General features: G+C 49.2%; 1 protein-coding gene across 1 annotated transcript; it reads right to left on the bottom strand.

Moving 5' to 3' along the window:
• Positions 1-22,392: 22,392 nt before the first annotated feature.
• On the bottom strand, positions 22,393-23,286 carry LOC112609418 (60S ribosomal protein L12-like). Its single transcript, XM_025362132.1, has 2 exons — positions 22,971-23,286; positions 22,393-22,659 (listed from the first exon to the last, which is right to left on the bottom strand). Exons 1-2 carry the CDS (start codon positions 23,269-23,271, stop codon positions 22,451-22,453), a joined length of 510 nt encoding a protein of 169 aa, XP_025217917.1. The 5' UTR covers positions 23,272-23,286; the 3' UTR covers positions 22,393-22,450.
• Between the last annotated feature and the right edge of the window lie 1,209 nt (positions 23,287-24,495).

Here is a 24,495-nt window from a genome sequence, read left to right as displayed (position 1 = left end):
ACCTCGGAGGTGGAGGTTGCAGTGAGCCAAGATCGCACCATTGCACTCCAGCCTGGGTGACAATGTGAGACTCTTGTCTAAAGAAAAAAAAAAAAAAAAAAAGCCGAGCGTGGTGGCTCACACCTGTAATCCCAGCACTTTGGGAGGCTGAGGTGGGTGGATCACGAGGTCAGGAGTTCAAGACCAGCCTGGCCAAGATGGTGAAACCCCATCTCTACTAAAAATAAAAAAATTAGCTGGGCATGGCGGCAGGAACCTGTAATCCCAGCTACTCAGGAGGCGGAGGCAGGAGAATCACTTGACCTGGGAGGCGGAGGTAGCAGTGAGCCAAGATTGCACCACTGCACTCCAGCCTGGGAAACAGAACAAGACTCTGTCTCCAAAAAATAAAAAAAATTATTCCAATAAAACTTTTTTGTGGACACTGATTTTTGAATTTCATACAATTTCACGTCATAATCAAATTATTCACAATAATCACGACATTATTTTTATTTTTATTTATTATTTTTTTTGAGACCAAGTCACTCTGTTGCCCAGGCTAGAGTACAGTGGCATGATCTCGGCTCACTGCAACCTCTGCCTCCCGGGTTCAGGCGATTCTCCTGCCTCAGCCTCCCGAGTAGCCAGGATTACAGGCGCATGCCACTATACCTGGGTAATTTTTGTATTTTTTTTTTTTTTTTTTTTGAGACGGAGTCTCGCTCTGTCGCCCGGGCTGGAGTGCAGTGGCCGGATCTCAGCTCACTGCAAGCTCCGCCTCCTGGGTTTACGCCATTCTCCTGCCTCAGCCTCCCGAGTAGCTGGGATTACAGGCGCCCGCCACCTCGCCCGGCTAGTTTTTTTGTATTTTTTAGTAGAGACGGGGTTTCACCGTGTTAGCCAGGATGGCCTCGATCTTCTGACCTTGTGATCCGCCCGTCTCGGCCTCCCAAAGTGCTGGGATTACAGGCTTGAGCCACCGCGCCCAGCCATTTTTGTATTTTTGGTAGAGATGGGGTTTCATCATGTAGATCAGGCTGGTCTTGAACTCCTGACCTCAGGTGATCCGCCCACTTAGAACTCCCAAAGTGTTGGGATTACAGGTGTGAGCCACTGTGCCGATCTTTTTTTTTTTTTTGGNAAGAAAGGAAGAAAGGAAGGAAGGAAGGAAGGAAGGAAGGAAGGAAGGAAGGAAGGAAGGAAATAGGACCAGTTGGGCATAGATTTTGAGTGGAATGGAGTTAAGGCAGAAACATACTTTTTTTCTACTATTTTTTCTTTTTTGTTTTAGTAAGAGATGAGTTCTCGATCTGTTGCCCAGGGTAGAGTGTCACCTAGGCTGGAGTGCAGTGGCACCATCATAGCTCATTGCAGCCTCGAATTGTACTCCAGCTTGGGCAACAGAGTGAGACTCTGTCTCTAAATAAATAAATAAATAGTCCGGGCACAGTGGCTCACGCCTGTAATCCCAGCACTTTGGGAGGCCGAGGTGGGTGGATCACGAGGTCAGGAGATCGAGACCATCCTGGCTAACATGGTGAAACCCCGTCTCTACTAAAAATACAAAAAAAATTAGCCGGGCGTGGTGGCGGGCGCCTGTAGTCCCAGCTACCCAGGAGGCGGAGGCAGGAAAATGGCGTCAACCTAGGAGGCGGAACTTGCAGTGAGCCGAGATCGTGCCACTGCACTCCAGCCTGGGTGACAGAGCGAGACTTCGTCTCAAAAATAAATAAATAAATAAATAAATAAATAAATAAATAAAGGGAAGAGCAGTTGATTGGGGATGAGGAAACTGGGTCTTAGCCTAGCTGGTTGCTTACTGTATGGCTTGAATAAGTCATTTCACTTCAGTTTCCACAGGTGCAATATGAAGATGAAAACTATCCTGCACACCTTACAAAACTAAGGTGTGTGTCTGTGAGTGGGAGGATAATGTGAGACGCCTTTGTCTTCTAAGCCACCTCTAGGCTCACACTGACTAGCAAGCTTTGCTTGTCCCTTTCAGTCGCAATGTTGCTGTCACTGTTACCCTATAATGTCTTTAATTGGCAGTTGCAGACCAAGGACCCACCCTTCCTTTAGTGACAGCTGACTGAAGCCTTCCAACTTCAGTTGTCCGAAGTCACATAGGCTGACTNAGTGACAGCTGACTGAAGCCTTCCAACTTCAGTTGTCCGAAGTCACATAGGCTGACTTATAAAAGCCATATCTGTGGCCAGGCGCGGTGGCTCATGCCTGTAATCCCAGCACTTTGGGAGGCTGAGCCGGGTAGATCACCTGAGGTCAGGAGTTTGAGACCAGCCTGATCAACATGGTGAAACCCCATCTCTACTGAAAAAATACAAAAATTAGCCGGGTTGGTGGTGCACGCCTATAATCCCAGCTACTCAGGAGGCTGAGACAGGAGAATCCCTTGAACCTGGGAAGTGGAGGTTGCAGTGAGCCGAGATTGCACCACTGCACTCCAGCCGAGGCAACAGAGCGAGACTCTGTCTCAAAAAAAAAAAAAAAAAAAAGCCATATCTGTTCTCTAGTCAGCTCCAAGGAAGTACCTAGGTGGGGGAAACCCACACATCTCATCTAGTGGAAAAATAGTCATTGTTCCTTGCAATGGTTATTCAAATATACAATGCTTACGCTCACCTCAGGACTTTATCTATGCTGTTTCCTCTGCCTGTAAGGTCCATGCTCAAGTTCTGCACACGGAAGACTCCTTGATATCACTTACATCTCATTTCACGTGTCCCTCCCCTCCATTCTTTCCCTTGCCTTATTTTTCTTATTTCAATCTGCATTCTCTTGTTTACCTGTTTTTGTCTGCATCTCCCACTGGGATAAAAGCTCCAGAATATCTGGCAGTAGACACTCAGTACAATTAATCTCCCCAGCTTCTCCACTCTCAGCTTAGTCACCTCCCAAGAGCATCCCTCCTCCAGCCAGACCACACTGGCTTGCCCCAATGAGTGTTCATGCCTTAGGTATGGCCAGAGCTGCTTCTGGATACCCTATGACTACTTCTATCACTATACAACATTTTTACAATTATGACCCAGGTGCAGTGGCTTATGCCTGTAATCCTAGCACTTTGAGAGGCCAAGGCAGGAGGATCGCTTGAGCCCAGGAGTTCAAGACCAGCATGGGCAACGTAGGGAACCCCTGTCTGTACAGATAATAAAATTAACTGGGCATTGTGGTGTGCACCTGTGGTCCCAGCTACTCAGGAGACTGAGGGAGGAGGATCGCGTGAGTTTAGGAGGTCAAAGCTGCAGTAAGCTGTCATTGTACCTGTGTAGTCCAACCTGGGTGGTAGAGCAAGACCCTGTCTGAAAAAAATAAATAATAAAATTATCAATTTGTTGGCTGCTCAATTAGAACAGTTAGGAAAACAGAAAGTAGTCTAAGTGGTTCAGATAAAAGCGGACTTTGTGTAGAGCTGGAGGAGCATAGGAGGAAGGAGTCATGAAGCCCACCCTAGTCAGGGTGCTGAGGGACTGTCCTTGGGTCAGAGACCACCTTACTCCAGTGGGGAGCTGTGCTGGAACAAAGGTCACCCCAGCCCTGTGGCCAGTTTCAGCTTCGAGAGGAAGTCACTTGACTGACATGTCCAAGATACATGTCAGAACTTCCCGAGGACTGAAGTCCTGACTTAGCTTTGCATCTACCTCAGAGACACACAGTGAATTGTTGGGTTGAACTTCTAGCCCTGGCTAACATTGTCCATTGGCACTTCCCACGAACGTACTTTCTCTTCCCTTTCCTCTTCCCAATTCTATACCCCTGGAATTCCAGCTCTACCTCCAGATTCACCTTGCAGAATGTGTGCCCCTCTAGCCCCCACTGGTCTCCAAGGTCCTATATGAAGGAGCACTTTCTTCACTGGCACTCATGTTGGCCTTTTTTCTACATATGTTCATGTTATTCATGTTTGTTGTTTTTTTTTTTTCCAGACGGAATCTGGTTCTGTCTCCCAGGCTGGAGTGCAGTGGCCGGATCTCGGCTCACTGCAAGCTCCACCTCCCGGGTTTACGCCATTCTCCTGCCTCAGCCTCCCGAGTAACTGGCACTATAGGCGCCTGCCACCACGCCTGGCTACTTTTTTGTATTTTTAGTGGAGACGGGGTTTCTTTTTTTTTTTTTTTTTTTTTTTTTTTTGAGACGGAGTCTCGCTCTGTCGCCCAGGCTGGAGTGCAGTGGCCGGATCTCAGCTCACTGCAAGCTCCGCCTCCCGGGTTCACGCCATTCTCCTGCCTCAGCCTCCCGAGTAGCTGGGACTACAGGCGCCCGCCACCTCGCCCGGCTAAGTTTTTGTATTTTTAGTAGAGACGGGGTTTCACCGTGTTAGCCAGGATGGTCTCAATCTCCTGACCTCGGGATCCGCCCGCCTCGGCCTCCCAAAGTGCTGGGATTACAGGCGTGAGCCACCGCGCCCGGCCAGTGGAGACGGGGTTTCACTGTGTTAGCCAGGATGGTCTTGATCTTCTGACCTCGTGATCCGCCCGCCTCGGCCTCCCAAAGTGCTGGGATTACAGGCTTAAGCCACCGCACCCGGCCTGTTCAGGTTTTTTGTTTTTTTTTTTTTCTGAGATAGAGTCTCGCTCTGTCGCCCAGGCTGGAGTGCAGTGGCACGATCTCGGCTCACTGCAACCTCTGCCTCCCGGGTTCAAGCGATTCTCCTGCCTCAGCCTCCTGAGTAGCAGGGATTACAGGCATGTACCACCATGCCCAGCTATCTTTTTTTTTTTTTGAGACGGAGTCTTTCTCTGTCGCCCATGCTGGAGTGCGGTGGTGCAATCTCGGCTCACTGCAAGCTCTGCCTCCCGGGTTCACGCCATTCTCCTGCCTCAGCCTCCCCAGTAGCTGGGACTACAGGCGTCCGCCATCACGCCTGGCTAATTTTTTCTATTTTTTAGTCGAGACGGGGTTTCACCGTGTTAGCCAGGATGGTCTCGATCTCCTGACCTCGTGATCCACCTGCCTCGGCCTCCCAAAGTGCTGGGATTACAGGTGTGAGCCACTGCGCACCCAACCTTTTTTGTATTTTTAGTAGAGATGGGGTTTCACCATGACAGCCAAGCTGGCTTTGAACTCCTGACCTCAAGTGATCCGCCCACCTCGGACTCCCAAAGTGCTAGGATTACAGGCGTGAGCCACCCTGCCCGGCCTCCTATTCAGGTTTTATCTCCCCAACTAGATGATACACTTTGAGAGGAACTCTTTTGTATAGAACTTTGGAGTTCAAAGAGATTTTAGTGTTTATCTCATTCAAACTTCTCACCTAATGTCTGAATCCCCTTTATGAATCTCTGACAACTTTTTTTTTCTTTTGAAACAGGGTCTTGTTATGTCACCCAGGCTGGAGTGCAGTGACGCATTCGTGGCTCACTGCAAACTCCGCCTCCCTTATTCAAGTGATCTTCTTCACCTCCTCAGCCTCCTGAGTAGCTGAGACTACAGGTGCACACCACCACACCTAGCTAATTTTTGTATTTTTCATAGAGACAGGGTTTCACCATGTTGCCCAGGCTGGTCTTGAACTCCTGAGCTCAAGTGACCCACGCGCCTCGGCCTCCCAGAGTATGGGATTACAGGCGTTAGCCACCACACCCAGCCTCTGACAACTTCTGATTTCATCTCTTGAAGACCTATCATTCTGGGGTTCTCCTTACCTACAGAATAGAGGCTCAGTGCAGGGATAGAGGATGCTGAACACAATGTTGTTGAATTCATGCTACTTCTCCCTTAAGACTGAGTCAGCCCTTGGCTGGGTGTAGGTTGCAAAAGAGGGAGAACACAGAGAACTGAACAACTTTTTGGCTAAAAATGTTGGGGAATGTTTCCAACAAGCTTGTGTCCAGCCTGCCACTTATGCCTTGTGATTTAGCTCTTGCCCATTGTTATTTAGGGCAAGCAAATTACAAAACTTAAATCTCTCTTTTTTCCTCCTCTTAGTAAAGGCTATGAAGAACATTTGGCAGGAGCTTTGCAGCTAACAAAGCCCTTTCCAATACTTCAACTTGTTAGAACTCTTTGATGTAGGCAGTATTATCCTCACATTAGGGAGGAAACTGAGATTTAAACTAAGTCGTTAAGGTTGGCAGAGCTAGCACTCAAACCCAGGACATTTAGCTTCAAAAAGCCTAGTGCTCTGTTTTCACTAAACAGTCACGTGTCTGAAAACCAAGCCGGGTGCGGTGGCTCATGACTGTAATCCCAGCACTTTGAGAGGCTGAAATAGGAGGTTCACTTGATCCCAGGAGTTTGAGACCAGCCTGGACAACATAGTGAGATCCCCGTTGCTAAAAAAAATAATAATAATAGTGTTTAAATTAGCCAGGTATGGTGATATATGCCCGTAGTCCCAGCTACTCGGGAGGCCGAGGTGGTAGGATCACCTGAGCCATGATTGTACCATTGCACTCCAGCCTGTGTGACGCAGCAAGACCTTGTCTCAAAAAAAATAAATAAAATTTAAAAACCCCTCTGTTTTGCAAACAGTTCCCTCTGTTGTACAAAGGCCAAATTTGGCTCTGGAAAAAGAATCAGGGTCAGCGGGTGCGGTGGCTCACGCCTATAATCCCAGCACTTTGGGAGGCCGAGGCAGGCGGATCACTTGAAGTCAGGAATTCCAGACCAGCCTGGACAACATGGCAAAACCCCGTCTTTACTAAAATTACAAAAATTAGCCAGGCATGGGGGTGCATGCCTGTAATTCTAGCTACTCGGGAGGCTAAGGTAGGAGAATCGCTTGAATCCAGGAGGCGGAGGTTGCAGTGAGCTGAGATCTCGCCACTGCACTCCAGTCTGGGCAACAGAGTGAGAATCTGTCTGAAACAAAACAAAACAAAACAAAAACAGAAAGAATCAGGGTCAACAAATCAGTACAGATGCAGATTCCTCAGATGCCAGGAATCCTAGGATAAATGGCAGGGGCAAACCAAATACTTCCCATTCTTCCCTCATCACCCTCCTCCATCCAATAAAGAAGAAATAAATTCATCAAGTCCCCTCTGCCCCAGTGCATGGAATGTTTACCTGTGGACTAGGACTGGCCTACGTGCCAAACAGGTCTTACCTCCCGGGCGGCATGTTTGCAGGGGCTCTTGATGATGACGTTGGCCTCCTTCCGCACCCTCCCACTCCGTGGCTGTCTCACCTGAGATAACTTTCTTCCTTTTGCATTAAGTGTGAGCCCTGGTAAATTTTTTTTAAAAAGCCTCCAGGTGACATCATTTTAACACCAGTAACAATCACAAATCTGGGTGAATGAGCCTCAGAGTTTTTCTTGAGAGTAGTGTGCGTGCGTGTGTGTGTTTTCCACGGAAAAATAAAATGTATTACACAAACTATAAGTATTAATTACAGAAAAGTGGCCAGGTGCAATGGCTCACGCCTATAATCCTAGCACTTTGGGAGGCCAAGGCGGGCAGATTGCCTGAGCTCAGGAGTTTGATACCAGCCTGGTCAACATGGTGAAACCCCGTATCTACTAAAAATATAAAAAATTAGCTGGGCATGGTGGCGCATGCCTGTAGTCTCAGGTACTCGAAAGGGTGAGGCACGAGAATCTCTTAAGCCTGGGAGGTGGAGGTTGCAGTGAGCTGAGAACATGCCACTCAACTCCAGCCGGGGTGACAGAGCAAGACTGTGTCTCAAAAAACAAACGAAGTATTAATTACAGAAAGGTAAGCCTGGCCAATAGGACAGGAAAAGCAGCCCCACTGCAGATCCACACCAGTACGGAAACTTGAGGCACCACACACATGACTTTGCTGACTGGGGCAAAGAATGAACTAGTGAGCAAACAGTGCTGGGATAATCTGTAATCCTTTTGGAAAGAAATGAACTTGGATCTGATCTTACTACACAGAAAAAAAAAAGTCAAGATAGCTGGCCGTGATGGCTCACGCCTGTAATCCCAGCACTTTAGGAGGCTGAGGCGGGTGGATCAAAAGGTCAAGAGATCAAGACCATCCTGGCCAATGTGGTGAAACCCTGTCTCTGTGGCAGCACGCACCTGTAGTTCTAGCTACTCGGGAGGCTGAGACAGGAGAATCACTTGAACCTGGGAGGCAGAGGTTGCAGTGAGCCGAGATCACGCCATTGCACTCCAGCCTGGCAACAGAGCAAGACTCTGTCTCAAAAAAAAAAAAAAAAAAAAAAAAAAAAAAAAAAAAAAAAAAAAAAAAGTCAAGATATTAAATATGAAAGCAACACTTTATTTTTTATTTTAAGACAGGGTCTCTCTCTGTTACCCAGACTGGAGTACAGTGACATGATCTCTGCTCACTGTAATCTCTGCCTCCCAGTAGCTGGGACTACAGGGGCCCACCACCACACCTGACTAATTTTTGTATTTTTGGTAGAGATGCAGTTTCACCATGTTGCCCAGCCTGATCTTGAACTTCTGGATTCAAGCGATCTGCCCTCCTCAGCCTCCCAAAGTGCTGGTGCTACAGGCGTGAGCCACCTCACCCAGGTGAAAGTGACACTTTAATATTTTCCGGAAATTATAGGAGATGATTGTTAAGAGCTCAGGATAAAGAGAAGTTTCTGGCCAGGAATGGTGGCTCACACTGTAATCTCAGCACTTTCGGTGGCGGAGTGCCTGTGGTCAAGAGTTTGAGACCAGCCTGACCAACATGGTGAAACCCCATCTCTACTAAAAATACAAAAATTAGCCGGGCATGGTGGTACACACCTGTAATCACAGCTACTTGGGAGACTGAGGCAGGAGAATCCCTTGACACCAGGAGGCAGAGGTTGCAGTGAGCTGAGATTGTGCCACTGCACTCCAGCCTGGGTGACACAGCAAGACTCTGTCTCAAAAAAATTTTTCTTTTTTTAAACAATGTACTTATTTATTTTTAATTTTTTCTGAGATGAAGTCTTGCTGTGTTGCCCAGGCTGGTCTCAAACTCCTGGGCTCTGATGATCCTCCTGCCTTAGCCTCTCAAAGTGTTGGGATTACAGGTATGAGCCACAGACAAGAGAAGTTTCCTTTTTTTTTTGGAGATGGAGTCTTGCTCTGTCATCCAGGCTGGAGTGCAGTGGTGCCTTCTTGGCTCACTGCAACCTCTGCCTCCTGGGTTCAAGAGATTCTCCTGCCTCAGCCTCCCAAGTAGCTGAGACTACAAGCACCCTTCACTTTGCCCGGTTAATTTTTGTAATTTTAGTAGAGATGGGGTTTCACCGTGTTGGCCAGGTTGGTCTCCAACTCCTAACCTCAGGTGATCCTCCCGCCTCAACCTCCCAAAGTGCTGGGATTACAGGCGTGAGCCATCGCGCCCAACTGAAGAGAAGTTTCTTAAGATAAAAGGAAATGCAGGCCGGACTTGATGGTTCATGGGTGTAATCCCAGCACTTTGGGAGTCTAAGGCAGGAGGATCGCCTGAGTAACATGAAACCCTGTCTCTACCAGAAATACAAAAAATTAACTGGGTGCAGTGGCATGTGCCTGTGATCCCAGCTACCCAGGAGGGTGAGGTGGGAGCATCAATTGAGCCTGGGAAGATCTTTTGAGCAGAAATCTCACCACTGCACTCCAACCTGGGTGACAGAATGAGACCCCGCCTCAAAAAATAAATAAATAAAAAAGACCATAAAGAAAAAAAATGGATACATTAGCTGCATCAAAACAAATCAAAAGCCATCTTAAAACAGAGAATCTCAGGCTGGGCACGGTGGTTCATGCCTGTAATCTCAGCACTTTGGGAGACTGAGGCAGGCGGATCACGAGGTCAGGAGATCAAGACCATCCTGGCTAATACGGTGAAACCCCGTCTCTATTAAAAATACAAAAAATTAGCCGGGCGTGGTCGCAGGTGCCTGTAGTCCCAGCTGTTCGGGAGACTGAGGCAGGAGAATGGCGTGAACCCGGGAGGTGGAACTTGCAATGAGCCGAGATCACGCCACTGCACTCCAGCTTGGGCTACAGAGACAGACCCCGTCTCGGAAAAAAAAAAAAAAAAAAAAAAAAATGCTCTCAACTCTGGCTGCAGGAGCATCGTGTGAGGAGCTTTTTTTTTTTTTTTTTTTTTGAGACAGAGTTTTGCGCTTGTTGCCCAGGCTGGAGTGTGGAATGGTGCGATCATTGGCTCACCAAAACCTCCGCCTCCCAGGTTCAAGCGATTCTCCTGTCTCAGCCTCCCGAGTAGCTGGGATTATAGGCATGCACCACCACGCCTGGCTAATTTTGTATTTTTTTTTTTAGTAGAGACGGGGTTTCTCCATGTTGGTCAGGCTGGTCTCAAACTCTTGACCTCAGGTGATCCACCTGCGTCGGTCTCCCAAAGTGCTAGGATTACAGGTGTGAGCTACCACGCCTGTACCCAGCTAACTTTTTGTATTTTTTGTAGAGACAGGGTTTCACCATGTTGCCCAGGCGGTGTTAAACTCCTGATCTGAAGCAATCCATTTATGTTGGCCTCCCAAAGTGCTGGCATTACAGGTGTGAGCCACCACACTGGCATTATTCTTTAAAAAGTATATTATGACCAGGTACTGTGCATAACAAAACAAAGCAAATGCATGTACATACTAAAAAATGGTAGCTGCTGCCACTGCACCTGGCCCTTTCTAATTAAGAAAAAAAACTTTTTCAATCAGGACCTCGCTATGTTCCTTAGGCTGGTCTCGAACTCCTGGCCTCAAGCAGTTCTCCCAAAGAACTAGTGGTGTGAGCCACCACACCTGGCCTCAAACTTTTTGTAAAACAAAAATGGGGCTGGGTGCAGTGGCTCATACCTGTAATCCCAGCAATTTGGGAGGCCAAGGTGGGCAGATCATTTGAGGTTGGGAGTTTGAGACCAACCTGGCCAACATGGTGAAACTCCATCTCTACTAAAAGTACAAAAATTAGCCAGGCATGGTGGCACATGCCTGTAATCCTGGCTACTTGGGAGGCTGAGGCAGGAGAATCACTTGAACCTGGGAGGTGGAAGTTGCAGCGAGCCGAGATCACACCACTGTACTCCAGCCTGGATGACAGAGCAAGACTCCTAAAAAAACTAAATAAATAAAATAAAAAATAAAAAAATCTGCATACCATTCTGTCACTTGCTTTTTTACGTACTACCTCAAAATGTTGAGATTCATTCATCCAACAAGTATTTAGTTAGCCCTTAAATGTGTGCTCAAAAGCTAGGGACCCAGCAGTGTCCTTGCCTTCAAAGGATTTTCACTGCAGTGGAGGGGACACATGATAGACAACAAGCAAGTAGTAATGAAAGACAAGAGGGAAATGACAGGTGACAGACAAGTTAATAGGGCCCATGCTCAGTGGCTCACGCCTGTAATCCCAACACTTTGGGAAGGAGAGGCGGGCAGGTCACCTGAGGTCAGGAGTTCAAGACCAGCCTGGCCAACATAGTGAAACCCCATCTCTACTAAAAGTACAAAAATTAGGCCGGGCCCGGTGGCTCAGCCTGTAATCCCAGCACTTTGGGAGGCCGAGGTGGGTGGATCACGAGGTCAGGAGATCGAAACTATCCTGGCTAATACAGTGAAACCCCGTCTCTACTAAAAATACAAAAAAAAAAATTAGCCGGGCTTGGTGCCGGGCGCCTGTAGTCCCAGCCACTCGGGAGGCTGAGGCAGGAGAATGGCGTGAACCCAGGAGGCGGAGCTTGCAGTGAGCTGAGATAGAGCCACTGTACTCCAGCCTGGGAGACAGAGTGAGACTCTGTCTCAAAAAAAAAAAAAAAAAAAGGTACAAAAATTAGCCAGGCGTAGTGGCGCATGCCTGTTGTCCCAGCTACTCAGGAGACTGAGGCACAAGAATTGATTAGACCCAGGAGACGGTGAGGTTGCAGTGAGCCAAGATCGAGCCACTGCGCTCAAGCCTGGGTGACAGAGTAAGACTTGGTCTCAAAAAGCAAAGTTAATAGGAATGCAGCCTGTATGTTCTGGTATCGTCTTTTAGCAATTCCATGAAGTACAATGGAGTTTCCAAGTTTTCTCCGTGACAAAGGGATGCTGCTTTGTCACCTTTTTTTTTTTTTCTTTTCTACAGGGTAAGAGTCTTACCCTGTAGCCCAGACTGGAGAGCAGTAATGCGATCACAGCTCACTGCAGCCTCCAACTCTTAGGCTCAGGGGATCCTCCCACCTCCTGAGTAGCTGAGACTGCAGGTACATGCCACCGTACCTGGCTAATTTATTTATTTATTTATTTATTTTTATTTATTTATTTTTGTGACGGAGTCTCACTCTGTCGCCCAGGCTAGAGTACAGTGGCTCTATCTCGGCTCACTGCAAGCTCCGCCTCCCGGATTCACGCCATTCTCCTGCCTCAGCCTCCGAGTAGCTGGGACTACAGGCGCCCACCACCTCGCCCGGCTAGTTTTTTGTATTTTTTAGTAGAGACGGGGTTTCACTGTGTTAGCCAGGATGGTCTCGATCTCCTGACCTCGTGATCTGCCCGTCTCGGCCTCCCAAAGTGCTGGGATTACAGGCTTGAGCCGGCCGCATTTTTACATATTAACAAGATGCACAGGTGATTTGTATGCACATTTCAGTTTGAGAAGGACTGGTTTAGAATGGAAGATAAAAAATGGCAGATAAGGCATGGCGCTCATGCCTGTAATACTAGCATTTTGGAAGGCCAAGGAGGGAGGATCACAAGGTCAGGAGTTCAAGACCAGCCTGGCCAACATGGAGAAACCCCATCTCCACTAAAACAAAAAACAAAAAACAAAACAAAAATTAGCCGGGCGTGGTGGTGGGAGCCTATAATCCCAGCTACTCAGGAGGCTGAGGTGGGAGAATCGTTTGAACCCGGGAGGTGGAGGTTGCAGTGAGCCAAGATCGTGCCAATGCACTCCAGCCTGGGCAATAAGAGCAAGACTCCATCTCAAAAAAAAAAAAAGCAGATAAAGTGTTAAACACCTTCAGTTCAATTAGGGATTGATGAGAGACAGTGTGACCTAAAACATTCTTCTGGGTTGAATTTGACCTTGTTGCCTGGACGGTCAATATTGTGGTGTTTATCCTCTTAGGGAGAGAACTCCAAAGACCAGATCATTTCCTTAATCTGCTTCTCTAACCAGGTGTGGGAATCCAGATTGCCTCAAAATCTTAAGCTGTTAAGGCTAGGAAGAGCCTGAGATGTCATCAGTTGAGCTCAATCCTTAGCTGCTGCCCTGCCCACTTCTGCACACCCCCATTTCACAGGCAAGGCTCTGGGAAGGGCAGTGGTTTGCTCAAACCACGTATCAGCCCAGGGCTGGCCACAGTCCTGGGTCCCAGCCAGTAGTTATGTTTTCTCTAAGTTTTGGTCCATTTTTTTTATCTTATGAATTCAGCCTATCTTTTTAGAAAAATGAATTTTAAAAACATATATGGCCGGGTGCAGTGGCTCACACCTGTAATCCCAGCACTTTGGGAGGCCGAGGTGGGCGGATCACCAGGTCAGGAGATACAGACCATCCTGGCTAACATGGTGAAACTCTGTCTCTACTAAAAATACACAAAATTAGCTGGGCGTGGTGGCGGGCGCCTGTAGTCCCAGCTACTCGGGAGGCTGAGGCAGGAGAATGGCATGAACCCGGGAGGCAGAGCTTGCAGTGAGCCGAGATTGCACCACTGCACTCCAGCCTGGGCAACAGAGCGAGACTCCCGTCTCAAAAAAAAAAAAAAACAAAAAAAAATACATTGGTTCGTATTAGAAAAGTATCATTGTAGCAGGACGAGCCACAGACAAGAACCCGTCAGACACTGAGTTGTAGAAGGAAAGGACTTTATTCAGCTGGGAGCATTGGTGGACTCACGTTTCCAAAAACCGAGTTCCCTGAGTGAGCAATTCCTATCACTTTTAAGGGCTTACAACTCTAAGGGGAGCCACGTGAGAAGGTCGTGATCAATTGAGCAAGCAGGGGGTACGTGACTGGAGGCTACATGCACCAGTAATCGGTAATCCGTAATCGGTAATCAGAACGGAACAGAACAGGACAGGGATTTTCACGATGCTTTTCCACACAATGTCTGGAATCTACAGATAACACAAGTAGTTCGGTCAGGGGTTGATTTTTAACTACCAGGCCCAGGGCGCGGTGCTGGGCTGTCTGCCTGTGGATTCCATTTCTGCCTTTTAGTTTTTACTTCTTTCTTTGGAGGCAGTAATTGGGCATAAGACAATATGAGGGGTGGTCTCCTCCCTTATCATGTGCTTATTGTAAAAAAATCAGAGTTGGGCACGGTGGCTCACACCTGTAATCCCAGCACTTTGGGAGGCTGAGGAAGGGGAATCACTTGAGCCCAGGAGTGCAAGACCAACCTGAGCAACACAGTGAGACCCTATCTCTACAAAAAAAAAAAAAAAAAAAAAATCAAAAAATTAGCCAGGCAAGATGGTGTGTGCCTATGGTCCAGCCTACTCAAGAGACTGAGGCTGGAGGATCGCTTGAGCCCGGAAGGTCGAGGCTGCAGTGAGCCATGATCGCACCATTGCACTCCAGCCTAGGTGACAGAACGAGACCCTGTCTTTAAAAAAAAAAAAAAAAAGCTTTAAAAGGGTGAATTTTGTATGGGTGAATTATATCTCAATAAAGCTGTTATTAAAAAAAAAAAAAAAAAAGCAGGCCGCCGGACGCAGTGGCTCATACCTGTAATCCCAGCACTTTGGGAGGCCGAGGTGGGCAGATCACCTGAGATCAGGAGTTTGACCAACCTGGCCAACATGATGAAACCCTGTCTTTACTAAAAATACAAAATTTAGCTGGGAATAGTGGTGGGTGCCTATAATCCCAGCTACTCGGGAGGCTGAGGCAGGATAATCGCTTGAACCTGGGAGGTCGAAGTTGCAGTGATCTCGAAGCTGAGATCGCCCCACTGCACTCCAGCCTGGGCAACAGAGACTCCATCTCAAAAAAAAAAAAAAAAAAAAAAAGCTAGAGAGAAGAAAGTAAAATATTCTTTGAGTCACCCAAGCCTATACTCCACGCAAGTAGCCACTCATTCATTCCACAGATACTCTCTGAGGGCCTGTTCTGTGCAGGCTATGTGCCAAAGGTTTACACCCTAGGGGCAGTGCCACCCAGGTATCCATTCCCCGTGACCAGTGACTGCCCCTCCTCTGTAATATCTATTGACTGACCTCTCTGACCTCACCTCCTTTCTTTCCTCCAGTGCCCCGGCTCCAGTAGTCCATGGATCCTGTGCCCTTCCCATGTACCTCAGCCTGCCTGCCCTCGATGTCTTTCCTGCCCAGCCCACAGTTCATGATCAGGCTCCACCCCCACCCCCTCCTGCGGTCCTGACAAAGCCCCAACACTGATCAGTCCCACTGCTCCACCTCCGCAGCATCTGCACCTGCACTTGGGCAGCTAAATGTCACACCACAGCTGCCTCCCTTTCAACTCATGACACAAAACCCAAGAGGGCCCTTAGTGGATGCCAGGGTCATTCACTGCCCCCATGACCCTTGCACCCCTCTTTTCTCCTCTCTATAAAATAAGGGCAATAGGCCGGGCGCGGTGGCTCACGCCTGTAATCCCAGCACTTTGGGAGGCTGAGACGGGCGGATCACGAGGTCAGGAGATCGAGACCATTCGGGCTAACACGGTGAAACCCCGTCTCTACTAAAAAATACAAAAAAACTAGCCGGGCGAGGTGGCGGGTGCCTGTAGTCCCAGCTACTCGGGAGGCTGAGGCAGGAGAATGGCGGGAACCCGGGAGGCGGAGCTTGCAGTGAGCTGAGATCGGGCCACAGCACTCCAGCCTGGGCGACAGAGCGAGACTCCGTCTCAAAAAAAAAAAAAAAAAAAAAAAAGGGCAATAATATTTCTGTCTCCCGGGGCTGTTGGCAGCGTTAGTAGTAGGTCCTTGCTGGGGGGCAGCCACTGGGGTTATTTCCTCTGGTCCTCAGTCCAAGAGTTCCCTGGTGTCTTGGTCTCCGCGGAGTCCCACCCTGCGGTCATTTTTTTTGTTCCACTGGTTGGCCAGGCATGGGCTGTCTGCCAGATCTGATCATCCTCCCAGAGACAGGAAGGAATGGAATGTGGCACCAGGCAGCAAAACGCATGGCTGAACTCAGCAGGAGAGGAAAGCTTCCAACTTCCTGCAGCGAACGTCCCAGGTGATAGGTCAAGTCCGACCCAGCCGGTGGGGCCAACACGGAAACTTACTAGGGCCTCGAAAAGGTGTGTGTGGGAGTTCCGAGAGGAGTGGAGACAGCCAGCATCCCAGTCTGGACCCACAGGGCAGGGCAGGGAGAGGAGATGGCCCCGCCCCTAGGAATCCAGGCCGTACCTCCCTCCAGGGAACTGAGATCAAAACCGGGAGGAAGGAGGAGTGTGAACCTTGGGCCCAGTGACTCACTGAATCCCCCTAGGGCAAGTGCTCTCACCCGTGCAGGAATCCTGCCCTCCTTCCCACTGACGGGACCATCTGCGCTGGGTCAGCCTGTGTTCGTCACTGACCTGATTCACCTGCATACCTTCATTTCCCCCACCTTCATCCTCCTCCTCGCAAGGTGTTCAGATGTTTGCAGGTGCCTGCCTGTGTTTACAAGTAGGTCTTGGAAGATAAGAGAGGCAGTGGGAGGGGTGGGAAAGCCCTGTTCTGGCAGTCAGGACACCCAGGGCTTGGCCACTAACCAGCTGTGGGAGCCCCACCGGTCTCACACCCTCTCTGGGCCCCGGCCACCACCTCTGTGGTTATGGGCAGTTGGACTCGATGGCCAGTTCATCTGCCCTACCGGCTTGGGGTTCTACTGGCTGGGGGTTCTTCCTTCTCACCGTTGCCCTTGTGGGAAAAAGCCCTAACCCTGGCACAGAGTCTAGGAAGCCTTGCTGCTTTGTTTCCTGCCTGAGGCTGGCCCTCATCCTGCCACTTCCCACATGCTCAGCCGCATTTAGCTGTACCCAGCTCAGAGAGCAAGCGCCTGGAGAGCTCTCGTCCCAGAGCCTCACCTGGCTGACCCCTGGACACCCTTTAGGCCCAGCTCTGACATCACTTTCTCCATGGCCTGCCCTCCTGGACTCCTGACTGTGCCTCCCCAGCACGGGCTGTTCTCTTTTCTCCTTTTTCCATTAAACTGAGCTCTGTGCCAAGGGCAGTGACTGGCAGATGGGAGGGGCCAATTAGTATTTTATTAATGAGTGAATGACTGAATGAACAAATGAATGAATGCAGTGGGATCTCTAGGCACACTGGAGTGGGGCCATTGTTTACTTCCTGCCATGGGACTTGATTTGAAGCCATCCCAGCGTGGGCCATTGGGAGTTCTACCCTGCCAAGGAGGGGTTGCTGGTCAGAGGGGTGCTGGAAGGCGGGGGGTGCTGGGGGAAAGGGTGCAGATTTGCAAAGGAGGTTCTACTTGAGCTCCCTGCATGCCACAGCCGGTCTGAGCAGTCCTGGGAAGCCCCAAGCTGCCAGGCCCATGACTCACAGGCCCCAGAGAGCATTCTTAACCCTCCCTGACCCCCCATCTGTCTTCTGATTGGGCCCTCAGGGTAACCCCTCATGGGTTTCTCTCCTGCTTCAGCCAGTCCCTCCCTGTGGTCTGAGGTGTGGGATCCTGCTAACTGTAAAGGACCAGTTCAGGATTCCTGGGTCGTATTGTGATTTTTTTTTTTTTGAGACGGAGTTTTGTTCTTGTTGCCCAGGCTGGAGTGCAATGGTGCGATCTCGGCTCACTGCAAACTCCGCCTCCCAGGTTCAAGCAATTCTCCTGCCTCAGCCTCCCGAGTAGCTGGGATTACAGGCATGCGCCACCACGCCTGGCTCATTTTGTATTTTTAGTAGAGACGGGGTTTCTCCATATTGGTCAGGCTGGTCACAAACTCCTGACCTCAGGTGATCCGCCTGCCTCAGCCTCCCAAAGTGCAGGGATTACAGGCGTGAGTCACCACGCCCAGCCATAATTTTTTGTATTTTTAGTAGAAATGGGGTTTCACCATGTTGGCCAGGCTGGTCTCAAACTCCACACCTTAGGTGATCCACCCTCCTTGGCCTCCCAAACTGCTGGGATTACAGGCGTGAGCCACCATGCCCAGCCCATACTGTGTTTTCCTGAGCAATCCTTCCTGTGTTTATGGACAGGAAAAAAGTTACCACCGTACTAGGTGAAGGTCACTCTGATTTTCTGAGACCCCTCACCATCCTCTTCCTACTTCGCACCTGTCTCCTGCATGCTATAGAAATTGGGTCAGGTCGCCGGGCGCAGTGGCTCACGCCTATAATCCCAGCACTTTGGGAGGCCGAGGCAGGCAGATCACGAGGTCAGGAGATCGAGACCATCCTGGCTAACACAGTGAAACCCTGTCTCTACTAAAAATACAAAAAATTAGCCGGGTGTGGTGGTGCGCGCCTGTAGTCCCAGCTACTTGAGAGGCTGAGGCAGGAGAATGGCGTGAACCTGGGAGGTGGAGCTTGCAGTGAGCCGAGATTGCGCCACTGCACTCCAACCTGGGCAACAAAGCGAGACTCCGTCTCAAAAAAAAAAAAAAAAAAAGAAAAGAAATTGGGTGAGGTCCTCCTCTTCTCTGCCCTTTTCTCAGCCCCTCCCCCTTGTCCAGACATGACTCCCCTCTCAGCCCAACTTTCCTGCTAGCGGAAGAGTGTCTGATGGCCTCCTCTCACCCCTTTGTTCTTACATCATCAGTGGGAGGCAGGGCATCCCGGAGCTCAGGCTCAAAGGCTTTCCTCTTTATCCCATTAGTTTGTTAGATAAGAAAGTTTCGATTTCAAAATAACTTTAGATTTACTGAGGCTTGGCATGGAGGCTCACACCTGTAATCCCAGCACTTTGGGAGGCTGAGGCGGGCGGATCACGAGGTCAGGAGATCGAGACCATCCTGGCCAATATGGTGAAACCCTGTCTCTACTAAAATACAAAAAATTTGCCAGGCGTAGTGGTGCATGCCTGTAGTCCCAGCTACTTGGGAGGCTGAGGCAGGGGAATCGCTTGAACCTGGGAGGCAGAGGTTGCAGTGAGCCAAGATTGTACCACTGCACTCCAGCCTGGTGACAGAGCAAGACTCCGTCTCAAAAAGAAAAAACAAACAACAACGAAAAAAACATCTCACGCAACTATGGCACATTTGTCCAAACTAGGAAACTGACATTGGTACAACATGACTCACCAAACTCCAGACTTTATTGGGATTTCACCAGATTTTCCACTAATGTCCTTTCTTCCTTTCCAGAATCCATCCCAGGAAACCACATGACATTTAGTCATCTGCCATTGCATTCCTTTATGTGTATGATCAAGGTAATAATTCTGTTTTGCAGGTGAGGAAAAAAGTAATTCAGTGGCCAAGGGATGGCCCTGTCACATCTAGGAGACGAAGGCAGTGGAATAAAGGGTTTAGGACTTGGCTAAATTTAGAGCCGGAATCTATGTGGTGTGACCTTGAGCCTTCGTCTCCCGGTCTGAACAATGGGATCATAGATCATTCCTTCCTTCCAGGCAGCGGTGGGGACTAAATGAGATAATACATGTGGGCGTATGCGTGCCCACGAAATGGTAGCTGCTGCTGTTGTTATTACTGTCAGGATCGTCATCAAGGAGCCTTGATCCCAGGCAGGCTGCCTAACTGCTGAAACCTAGCTTCCTGTTCAGCATAGTCAATCATCCCACCTCTCCAGCCTCACCCCAAACAAGACAAACAAGAGCTCAGGAAACAAACATCAGTTGTTGACACCCTTCCTTACCCTCAAAACTTAAAGAGGTTGTGTCTCAAGGTCAAATAACTGGCTAGGAGCTTAACCAGACAGAGAATCTAGTTTTTTGTTTTGTTTTGTTTTTGTTTTTGTTTTTGTTTTGTTTTTGTTTTCGTTTTTGTTTTTGTAGAGATGGGGTTTCACTCTGTTGCCTGGGCTTCTGGGCTCAAGTGATCCTCCTGCTTTGGCTCCCAAAGTGCTGGGATTACAGACATGAGCCACTTCACCCAGCCCAAGAATCTAGGTCTTGCTAAGACCTTGTTCCATCCACTGGGCAGAAACCCTCCCTCTTGTCTTCCTCCTCCCCTCCCCTCCCCTCCCTTCCCATTCAGAGACTGCTCTGGGGAGCAGAGGCCACCGGCTGGCTGCTCTTAATTCCACCTCATGGGATGCCCTGCAAGGGACCCCATCACCTCCCCTGGTCTAAAGGAACTGCCACAAACACCTGATGAAGGAAGTGATCCAAGGTCATTTACATTTTCAAAAAAAGTAAAATCATGACTCCCACATAGATAGAAAATGAATAGGTATTAACCATTTTATTTAACTCATAAGGGAGCCAGGTGATGTTATAACCAGCTCAAAAGGGCAATTAAGAGCCGGGCGCAGTGGCTCACTCCTGTAATCCCAGCACTTTGGGAGGCCAAGACAGGTGGATTGCCTAAGGTCAGGAGTTCAAGACCAGTCTGGCCAACCTGGTGAAACCCCATCTCTACTAAAAATACAAAAATTAGCTGGGCGTCATAGCACATGCCTGTAATCCCAGCTACTTCGGAGGCTGAGGCAGGAGAATCACTTGAACCCAGGAGGCGGAGGTTGCAGTGAGCCGAGATCATGCCACTGCGCTCCACTCCAGTCTGGGTGACAGAGTGAGACTCTGTCTCAAAAAAAAAGGGGCAGCTAAGAACAGTCACATTCATAGGTCAGGAATATTGAAATGAATGTGTAAATGAAACCTGGTTTTTCAACAAGAGAGCGAGGGAGAACGTCTACTAGACAGTGCAATATATCATTTGCCTACAATTTACAGAGCTATAAAGTCGCTCAAAGGCAACAAAAGGCTAGAATCTGATAACTAGGAAGGGTGTGCTGGGTGTAGCTAGTGCATTATTTTCCGCCGAATCACACACATTTTTTTTTTTCTGCAGAATGAAGGTTATGAGCAGGGTATACTCCGGAGTCTCTAATCTAATGCTCAGTCTCTGAGAATTAGTGTGAGTCATACAGGATACAAGGACCTTTCTGGATGGATTGGGAAAATTATATCTCACTTGCAAGCAAGAGGCCTGCAGTCTAAACTCCCCCTCTTAAGATGCAGGTCTTGGCCTGGCGTGGTGGCTTACACATGTAATCCTAGCACTTTGGGAGGTCAAAGCAGGAGGATCACTTGAGCTCAGGAGTTCAAGACCACTCTGGGCAACGCGGAGAAACCTCGTCTCTTAAAAAAAAAAAAAAAAAAAAAGATGCAGGTCTTAGCTGGGCACGGTGGCTCACTCCTGTAATCCCAGCACTTGGGAGGCCGAGGCAGGAGGACTGCTTGAGGCCAAGAGTTCCAAACCAGCCTGAGTAACATGGTAAAACCCCATCTTTACAAAAAATTTAAAAAATTAGCCAGGTGTGGTGGTGCATGCTTGGGGTCCCAGCTACTTGGGAGGCTGAGGTAGGAGAACTGCTTGAGCCCATTGAGCCGTGTTTGTACCACCGTACTCCAGCCTGGGCAACAGAGTGAGACTCTGTCTCAAAAAACAAACAAACAAAAAAAAATGCAGAGCTCAAGACATTAAAGATTTTTTTCAGCTGGACTTTGGCACCTGTGTTACACGATGGGCTCTGAAACGTTCTAGAATATGGATTTCTGAAGTGGGTCTGTACTGGAGGACTATAGAGTTTTCACTGGACCCGCTTTGATCCTGGCTCTGCTGTGCAGCCTTGTGCAGTTATACCAGCTCTCTGATGTGCCGCTTCCTCCTCTCTGGCGATGTCAAAATTGCTACTTCATAGGTTATTTTGTTACATAAACTGTACATTAAAGTGAGGAGAATATTTTTTGGAAAATGTCCTCAGTCCCTGCAATTCTTCCTTATCAGCCCAGCCTCCTCCCCTCTCCCCATCCCTCCCATTCAATTCCCCATTTCCACCGTTTGTCTCTCTAGCAGGGTAGGGAGGGGCTTGGGTTGCCCTGGAGGGGCTGGCCTGTGCTGGGTGAAGTTCACACCTGGATGTACCTTCGGGGAAAGGGGCCTCTGGGGACAGGGTGACCATCGGAAAGGCTCAGGGCTCCCCAGTGCACCCTACTGTCCTTTGTCCGAGCTCTGATTCTGTGCTTACTGTGGCCAGGTTCCCAGGTATGGAATTACAGGGTAGCAGCATGGGGACTTCCAGCTGGGCCCCTCCTAGCAGGTGGGGGTTTGAGCCAATGAAGAATTCAGTCTCCTGACATAGATCTCCCTCCAAAAGGGCATGTGTCCAGGACAGTGGCAGCAATTCCACAGCCATATCACTCACTTTATAGTTTTTTGCTTTGTTTTGTTTTGTTTTTGAGACAGGGTTTCACTCCGTGGCCCAGGCTGGAGTGCAGTGGCGTGGTGCGATCTCAGCTCACTGCAACCTCTGCATCCCAGGCTCAGGTGAACATCCCACCTCAGTTTCCCAAGTAGCTGGGACCACAGGTGCTCACCACCATGCCCAGCTAATTTTTCTATGTTTAGTAGAGATGGAGTTTCTCCATGTTGCCCTTTTTCTTTTGTTTTTTTTTCCACCAGTTGTCAAGTGATCCTTTATTGAAATATTTTCCTTTCTGCTTCTTAACTGGCTGGGCATTCCACAGCACCACTGTTAATGTCATCTATGATGTCATGAGGGTGGCGGCCATCAACATTACAGCCCACAGACTGGGCAGTCCCCAGGATCTCTTTAATGGTTCCAGAGAGTTCCCTGGCTAAAGATCGGTGCCACATCTGTCGAGCAATGTTGACGATCTCATCAAAAGTGATATTCCCGCCGGGCGCGGTGGCTCAAGCCTGTAATCCCAGCACTTTGGGAGGCCGAGACGGGCGGATCACGAGGTCAGGAGATCGAGACCATCCTGGCTAACACAGTGAAACCCCGTCTCTACTAAAAAATACAAAAAAAAAAAACAAACCAAAACAAAAAAAAAACTAGCTGGGTGAGATGGCAGGCGCCTGTAGTCCCAGCTACTTGGAATGGCATAAACCTGGGAGGCGGAGCGTGCAGTGAGCCGAGATCTGGTCACTGCACTCCAGCCTGGGCGACAGAGCAAGACTCCGTCTCAAAAAAAAAAAAAAAAAAAAGTGATATTCCCACGGTGTTTAATGTTTTTCTGTTTCTTTCTGTCTGTTGGTGGTTCCTTGAGGGCTTTGATGATCGGGGCATAGGCAGAAGGCACCACCTCAATCTGGGCCTGTCTGTTCTGAATGGTCAGTTTCACTGTAATCTTCAGGCCCTTCCAGTCATCCGTTGCCTTGGCAATATTACTACCAATCTTTTTTGGAGACAGACCCAGGGGGCCCATCTTCGGGGCCAGCGCAGAAGTAGTACCCCCTTCACCTCCGGTGCACCTCAGGTATACGACTTTGATCTCGTTGGGGTTGAACTTCAGCGGCATGGTGGAGGCGGCTGGTGTTGGATGAACCCGGATTGGGGACAACCGAAGAAAGTTGCACCTTGGTCTCCTTCTTCTTCTTCTTCTTCTTCTTTTTTTTTTTTTTTTTGAGACAAAGTCTTTCTCTGAGATGGAGTCTAGCTTTGTCACCCAGGCTGGAGTGCAGTGGCATGATCTTGGCTCACTGCAACCTCCCCCTTCTGGGTTCAAGAGATTCTCCTGTCTCAGCCTCCTGAATAGCTGGGACTACAGGCGCACGCCACAACGCCCGGCTAATTTTTGTGTTTTTAATAGAGACGAGGGTCTCACCATATTGGTCAGGCTGGTCTCGAACTCCTGACCTCAGGTGATCCACTGGCCTCAGCCTCCTAAAGTGCTGGGATTATAGGCATGAGCCACCACGCCTGGCCCAGACTGGACACTTTCTAGTTTTACAATCTGTTCTCTCCTCTCAGCCTCACTGCAATCATGCGTGGTGGGTGGGCCAGAATGACCCTTCCCCTCTTGCAGTTCGGAGAAGTTGAAGACCCGGGTGAGCCCTGAAATAATTCATGCCTGGGCTCCCCGTTCACCGGCCCATGCTGCCCTCTAGTGGCTGTGTGCGCACTTGCCTTTAGGGACTCCAGGGCAGCAGGACAACCAGCTGTCTGCAGACAGCAGTGGCCAGCCTTCCCAGGCTGGGCAGGGGACCCTAGGCAGGGACCGCCCCCTCAGGACCCCTCCAGCACTGCATGCCTTCACCAGCTCCTCTTCCTGTCTCGCAGCATCTGGTTTAGATGCATAGATAGATGTATTATATATGTATATTTTAATTGTGCTAAAATACATATAAAATTTACCATCACAACTAACTGTACAGTTTCATGGCATTAAGTACATTCACACTATTGGGCAACCATCACCACCATACATCTCCAGAACTCTTTTTTTTTTTGAGATGGAGTCTCACTCTGTCACCCAGGCTGGAGCGCAGTGGCCGGATCTCAGCTCACTGCAAGCTCCGCCTCCCGGGTTTACGCCATTCTCCTGCCTCAGCCTCCTGAGTAGCTGGGACTACAGGTGCCCGCCACCAGGCCCGGCTAGTTTTTTGTATTTTTTTAGTAGAGACGGGGTTTCACCATGTTAACCAGGATGATCTCGATCTCCTGACCTCGTGATACTCCCGTCTCGGCCTCCCAAAGTGCTGGGCTTACAGGCTTGAGCCACCGCGCCCGGCCTTTTTTTTTT

This window comes from Theropithecus gelada, chromosome 1, assembly GCF_003255815.1.
Source record: "Theropithecus gelada isolate Dixy chromosome 1, Tgel_1.0, whole genome shotgun sequence".
NCBI classification, from domain to species: Eukaryota; Metazoa; Chordata; class Mammalia; order Primates; family Cercopithecidae; genus Theropithecus; species Theropithecus gelada.
This window is presented reverse-complemented; position numbering and strand designations above follow the sequence as displayed.